Source organism: Gymnoscopelus braueri (assembly GCF_963280865.1).
Source record: "Gymnoscopelus braueri genome assembly, chromosome: 7".
Classification (NCBI taxonomy): domain Eukaryota; kingdom Metazoa; phylum Chordata; class Actinopteri; order Myctophiformes; family Myctophidae; genus Gymnoscopelus; species Gymnoscopelus braueri.
In genome coordinates, this window is record NC_137608.1 from 21041623 (window position 1) to 21049122 (window position 7500).

The window sequence follows — 7500 nt, forward strand, 5'->3', positions numbered from 1 at the left end:
GGAGTGTTATAAATCAGTTGGCTCCCAGGCTATAGGTGTGATACTGGGGACTGTTTATGTATGGCCCATGTTATCTGCTTGCTGCCTATAATAGCCTCTGGTGGGCAACATAGTCCCTTACATGGCTCCCTTGGTCCTCTGTCTCTCTCTCTCTCTCTCTCTATCTCTCTCTCTCTTAATGGACCTGATAAGAACTGAAGAACCAAGGATTCCTCTGGTCTGGAAAAAAGAGATAAGGAGAGTGCAATGGTGGGATAGAATATGCAAGGGACAAACGCTGATGTGACCTAAGCCATTTCTACCCTGCCTAATACCCTCTTGAGTGGCTAAATGGCAACTTTTGTTACACCTGAGTGGTTCCCAATATTTTTCCTTGGAGTGGCCCCTTATACTAATATACATGTATATTGGACAAGAGCTGAGACCCCCCACATATGCTCACACACACATACACATAGACACACACACACACACACACACACACACACATACATATAGACACAGACACACGCGCACACGCACACATGCACGCACGCATGCACGCACACACACACACACACACACACGCACACACACACACACACACACACACACACACACACACACACACACACACACACACACACACACACACACACACACACACACACACACTCACTCATGCAGGTGTGACAAGCCCAATATACCTCTCGTACGACGATAGAATATGCAACTCCCAACAGAGTACGACGAATAGCACAAATAGCTGAGCTACAAGCAAGTGGGAAAATGTAGGCTATTTCTGACTATTGTACTATATAATGACCCAAAATGCATTTTATGATTGTAGTGTGAAACTACCTCCAAACAGAGAAGGCCTCCCCCTGTGATTTTGGCGCCCTCCAGTCCTAAGGCGAGCCTGGAACCCAGTTTGGGATAACAGTAATCTCTCAAGAACAGATTCTGCTAGATAGTCAAAAACAGCAGAGGGCGCTGTTTTTCCTTTTCATTTGGCGCTGGGTTCCCAGATTGGGATAACAGTAACACAGTAACACAACATTTTTGAGAGTTGCAGAACTTTTGTCTTGATAATCTCATTAAGCAGGATTTCTCATAGCCTACTCAAAACAGCAGTTTAGGTCAACAAATTATCAAGGCATAGCGATTTTATTTACAGTCAAACTTATTCACATACAAAGCACAATTTATTGTCAAGCAAGTATGAAAATCAAGATCTCCCAGCTTAAACTTAATGCTATAAACATCTTCTTTTGATAATAAATACAATGTCAAAGAAATATTTCATTGATCACACACAGGAAAGACTACACAATACAGGAATAATGTTTTTATTTATTATCTATAATAACACCTCTAGGCTGAAGTCACATCAGCATATAGACAATAACCATCTCTTGTACATCATCCTGCCAGTTTGTACTGGTATATTACAATATCAGTGAATACATCAATTTTAAATATGGTCCGCTCACACCCAAACACAATGGACCCTATATCCATGCAGACATTTTGACTGGTAAACAGCGCTGAAGAATACAACGTTAACTGTGGTTGTGTTTCATTTAGGTGTTTCTGTGTGACATCATGAAGTTAACTGTACAGGAGCTGTCCATGCTGTTGTAAAACCTAGGATTCAAGCCCGCTCTCGCACGTGGGGAACCAAGCTGTACCACTCATCCAAAGGGGAATCCCTCATTGGCAAGGGGAGATATTAGGCTTATGAGGTGGGGGCAGGGCCACGTCATTACATTTACCTTGCTTCGACCGTGGGCAGAGCTACTCTGTTGCATTACCCCCCCACCGGCCCGGGAAGTATAATCAGGGTCACGGCACCAATGTAACACCCAGAATCCAAACCCACATCTCCCATGTGGGAAACCAAAAAACCTCCGCTCATACAAAGGGAAATCCACTCATGTCCAGGAGAGATATTAGGCTTATGAACTTCAGGCAGTGCTACTCCATTACATTCGCCCCCATTTGTCCTCCCCCCACCGGATAATCCATCCTTATAAGGGACACATTTGGCTCATGAGCTGGCAGGGCTATGCTGTTACATTCAAACTCCCCTCCAATTAAACGTTATTACCTTCAGCTGTGTTTACCTGTCAGAATGTCTGTTGTGAACATGCTCTATTGATAGTCAGTGAGCCAGGAAGCAGGGATTCTCAACTAGCTTTCTTGCATCCACTTCTTTTGGGTTCAACAAGGAACCATATAAGATATTCACAAACACATACAGTACTGACATTGCGACAAATTGGTCTCCTTTTATCATACTACAAATCGGTATCTATAATATAAGTTGCCGGTGGTTTCTTCTCTGTGCTCCTTCAAGTATTGAGCACTCTTCCTCGCACAATGGCGCACATCTCTCAGCCAAAGTGCTTGCTTCTGTAAAGCCTGGAAAAGGCTGCAGCGGTATTGTACATCCCTGGACAAGGACATCACCATCACAGACCTAGAGTTCACTGAGGCCCGCGTTGCTCCCTGTTCAAAGGTCACTTCTTGCATGATTCCTTTACTGCGCCATCATGCAAGCTGCCATCTTACAGGCCACCGCCGAGATAAGGGCTGCCCCGCGGCCGCTTCCTTCCTCTGATTGGATGAACGTGATGTCACAGTGAGGTGTTAGCTCTCTGACAATTTTGTGGAACCTGTCTTGGAAACTGTGAGAAAGAAACAACAGGGTTACCACCACCATGCAATAATGTGTCCCACATGGAGGGCATTCAAGCTTCACGATTCACTGTATATAGCCTACAGGTAGCCTAAACAAGACTTAAATTCTTTGGTTTTGGTACCTCAACATTTTAGCAACAATAACAATAACAAAACAATTATAAACAATAGCAACAATAACGATGAACAGTAATAAGACAATGAAAATGTTGGTGTTAATGAGGCTAAATATTGTTCATGCCATGTTGTATTGCAGTTTATAGTAGTATTCTACATAATATTCACTGTTCTTACTGTATTTGACTTGCTGTACCATTGCTGCAGTGTCTGTGTTACTGTTAAAATTGTGATGTGTGTTTTTTCTTTTCTTTTATAGGCCTATGTTATGTGATGTGCTGCCAATTGCCCTCAGAGGACAAATAAGGTTGAAACTTGAACATCTCTCTCTGTCACACGTGCTGCCTTCCTTCCTCATTCTCCACCTCTACACCTTTCCTTGTGTCTTGTTCTCATTTCTCCTGCCATTCCTCACCATGGGTGCAGCTTGTACACAGAACCATCAACCCCAATGGTGATCTTTATAGCCTCCTGGCAGCGCCGTTCTCTCATGAGGTTGATGACGCCAGCGAGGCCAGCTCCACACATGTGAGCCGAGCGCGTGGACACGCTCTCACAGACCAGACGCACAATGTCACAGTCCAGCTCTGACGGAAGCACACCCAGTGAAGACAGGATGTTGTAAATCTGTTTCCTGTCCCCAGAGTCACTAATGAATAAGACGAGGACAACAGAAATATTAACGATCTTTCCAAGGTTTCTTTTCTTGTTTTTCCCAATATTTTAAAGTTAGTTGTTATGCCAGTTCCCACTTTTCCACACGCTTGTGTGTCCCTGCTTACTAACCCCTACAGTTGGTTATGTTTCAGGGTAAAGACAATCATTTCTCCTCTGATACACATGAAGTTATCATTCACTTCTTTTCACCTGACATTGAGGAGATTCACTGGGAGGGCACAGCACATGCGAAAGCACGCTTTATCTGAGCCAGTTCCTCTCCCTTCTGAACAGGTGCCCTGACCAATCTGTAGGACTCACTATTGCAGCAACAGCGATTGCCCTCCCCTCAGGGACGTGCTGGCCACTGGGAAATTCGGGAAAATTCCAGAACGGCCGCGCCATTTAAAACATTAAACATTTTTTTTTGCTCCTGTTTTAGGATTATTACGGTAATTTCCGGGTCGTGCGGCCCAATTATTAGTTACGTTACTGTTGGGCTGGGACGGTTTTCAGCAGTGGTGTAATTTACATAGTTGCTGGGTTAAAACGCCCCCCCCCCCCCGTTGACAAAACAAAGCCCCCCCCCCCCCCTCCCCTCCCAGCACGCCCCTGCCTCCCCTTGAACATGGCCAATAAGCTCTGTGCCTAATTGTAGTCCTGTGTTTCCAGAAGGTGGCATACCCATTTCCTGTTTTGGTTCATTTTCCTTTAGCTTCGTTTGATGAGCTCTGCAGCAGATTTGAACTGGAAAGACATGACACTGAAAATGAAAATGAACCAGAACAGGGTAACGGGGTGTGCCACCTTATGAAACCTGGTAGTTATGCACAGAGCCTATTGTGTTGATTGGAGTGCCCTGCCAAGCCGGAGGCACAGAGGAGGATTCAAGCCCAGATTCCACTCTGGATGGCAGACGTCGTACGGTGGAGGCCCTATGACACCCAAGCGCCCCACCATCCTTTCAAAGTTAACCAAAGAGTTCACGGAGCAGGATCAAGGTACAAGTTGTACAGGCTTTCACAGTTAGGACGACTCACCTCTCCACCTGTGAGACGTAACGCGTCTCAAAGCTGCCACGAGTTTTCAGAAAGTCTGAGGCTTCACTGTTAAACAGCAGGTCCTCGTTGACCAGTTTCAGCAGAACCAGTCTCACTAACTCGCCCATGTACTTCCCACTGATCAGCTTCTCAAATCTACAGCATGAGAGAGAGAGAAATTAAGTTATAAGAGATTAGAAAACACGATGGGAGGGGCTTCAAACACCGGGTACGAAGGAGAGGTGCTGGTAAAAGGCGATCTGCGTCACAGAACATGAGCAAACAAATGTCTTTCTCTGTTTGGGTTGGGAAGCAAAGAGGGAGCATACGAGAAGCCGGACAGAAATCCCTATGTCACAGTGGCTGTCTATGTGAGGGCGGCCGTCAGTGCGAAAGGTAAACAGCCATTAGGGCTGCAGGCACTATAGCGTACGCTGGAGAGAGAGGTCATTAATCTGACCCCCCCAAGCCCCCCTGCCTGACCACTCACGTACCTCTGACCAATCACACACAACCACAGGAAAAACAACTGGTCGCCTAGCAACCTCACAGACATCTCATGTGAGCTCAGGTGAGTATTTGATTATTGCTGAACGAATGATGATTATAAGAGAGAGAGAGAAAGAGAGAGAGAGAGAGAGAGAGAGAGAGAGAGAGAGAGAGAGAGAGAGAGAGAGAGAGAGAGAGAGAGAGAGAGAGAAAGAGAGACAGAAACAACAGAAACAACTATTTTACTAACATATAGTATATGTGGTCTCACTCCAGCTGGGGGTTAACATATACATTGGATACACACACCTGCCAGGAATGAATGAATGAATGAATGAATGAATGAATGAATGAATGAATGAATGAATGAATGAATTCTTTCATTCATTCATTCATTCATTCATTCATTCATTCATTCATTCATTCATTCATTCATTTATTCATTCATGCTTAATGGAATTAAAAGTGTCAAACATGCATGCAGCATTTGTGCTGGTGAATGACTCACAGCTGTTGTCCGGGGTTGATGGAAGTCTCATCGACCACCCTGTCGTACTCCAGCCTGAACTCCTCCAGCTCCCCGTGGTCCCCGAAGGCCCCCCACTCTGTGTTCACACACATCCGGCCCTCCTCGCCCTCCACCAGCTCTACCGTACGCATCTCCTCCATGTAGCATGCATTACACCCCGTGCCTGTGGAAGACGGGAGATTTAGAGCACGTGTGTGCATGCGTGTGCAAATATGCTTATGTAACTGAGTTTACTCGTTGCGTTGGACAGGTTGTTGTCTTGGTGGCGGAGGTGCGTGCGTGTGTGCGTGCGTGCGGGCGTGCGTGCGTGCGTGCGTGCGTGCGTGCGTGCGTGCGTGCGTGCGTGCGTGCGTGCGTGCGTGCGTGCGTGCGTGCGTGCGTGCGTGCGTGCGTGCGTGCGTGCGTGCGTGCGTATGTGCGTATGTGCGTATGTGCGTGCAATGTGAAAGCGTCCTCACCAACAATCATTCCCACTTCACAGCTACGATCCTCGTAGTAGCAAGAGATCATGGTGGCCACTGTGTCGTTCACCATAGCAACCACATCCATCTCAAAGTCCTGAATGACACAACACATTTACAATCAACACTGATGTGACTCTTAACTATTGTAATATATGAAATTCAGGTTTTGTAATAAAGTCTTGTATAAATGTAACAAATAAGACCCAACATACCCCTCTCCTCTTGATAGCATCTCTTAGAAGGCCAACAATGTTGTTGCCCTCTGCTCCGGACGCCTTGAACCCTTTGGTCCAGTTCAGCAGGATGCCCTGGGGGATGATCATAAACCTCATGAATCTCTCTCTCTTTTTTTGCCTTTATTGACAGGTACAGTATAAGGAAACTGGAAACACGGGAGAGAAAAGTGGAGTGACATGCAGCAAATGGTCCAGTCGGCCAGGAATTGAACTATGGACTCGCTCTCAGGCATTAGAACCTATGGTATGTGCTTTAAACATTCGGTTATTGGGTCGTCCCATAAAACTCCTGAATCTCTGAAGCCCTATTTTGCGCGTCTTAAGTACCAGGTCTTATGACCTTAACTTAAGGCCTGGAGGCGTGGCCAATGCTGTTTAGCAATTTTGAGTGGCCAAACAGCATTGGCCACGCCTCCAGGTCTTAAGTTAGGTCATAAGACCAGATACTTAAGACGCCCTCAGGGCCCTATTTTGTGTTGCGTCTTATGCCTTATGACTAGGGGTGTCACGATATATCATCCCAATTATATTAAAACGTGACGATATGTATCGTCGTGACATCATACCGTATCGTGATATTCTTTAATCTTTCGTATTTTTTGTGTATTGTTTTTTTTCTTACTGCATGGTGTTGTGATGTGAAATGTAAGCTTATCATAATCACAGTAATCCTTAATCATGTCTTCCATCATATTCAAGGGCTTTTGCAGCCGAATCGGGAGCGGTACCGACACCTGGACACAATTTTACTGTCCGACTATTTTGCAAACATCTGCAAGTGTCTCGGACTACCTTTACTTTTGGGATACGATGTGCGGAAACCTCCGCTGGGGCTTGGCGCAGCAGAACTTCATCTCGGAGCTATCGTGGAGAGTTAAGTTCCAAACGGGGAGCTGACGCTCATTGGCGCTCGTTAATGTTACATACTTCAAGGCAATAATGTTCCTGCACTGTCAAATAGGCCTATTCTATCTAATCTAAGCCAAAGGTTATTTTTACAAGTGGCCACTCTGGTATTATAGATATTGAGTTCGAGCTGTTGTTAATAACTAGGCTACACTTGGTTGGTAATTACCACAGCTTTTAAACTGAAGATGATGGCCAATGTTGATCATGATTGGAAAAATAATAATAAAATAATATTGTATCGTATCGATATATATCATGTACAGTATATTGATATCGATATCGTAAAATTAGTGTATCGCGACACCCCTACTTGTGATGAATCTTATTAGACATTTTTTGTATGTTCAAAAACATTTTAAAATAGTGAAAATAGCCGA

The 7500-nt window shown here is 45.1% G+C and overlaps 1 protein-coding gene across 2 annotated transcripts in view; it reads right to left on the minus strand.

Moving 5' to 3' along the window:
* Nucleotides 1-2521: 2521 nt before the first annotated feature.
* gck (glucokinase (hexokinase 4)) overlaps nt 2522-7500 on the minus strand; it is a gene marked incomplete at both ends in the record, with an annotated part of 7099 nt that continues 2120 nt past the window's right edge. For both annotated transcript variants that reach the window (XM_080434499.1, XM_080434498.1), the window contains 6 exons: nt 2522-2669; nt 3215-3448; nt 4497-4652; nt 5494-5677; nt 5973-6072; nt 6191-6286. In XM_080434499.1, the coding sequence (XP_080290625.1) occupies nt 2522-2669; nt 3215-3448; nt 4497-4652; nt 5494-5677; nt 5973-6072; nt 6191-6286 (918 nt within the window). The remainder of the gene's footprint in view (nt 2670-3214; nt 3449-4496; nt 4653-5493; nt 5678-5972; nt 6073-6190; nt 6287-7500) is intronic.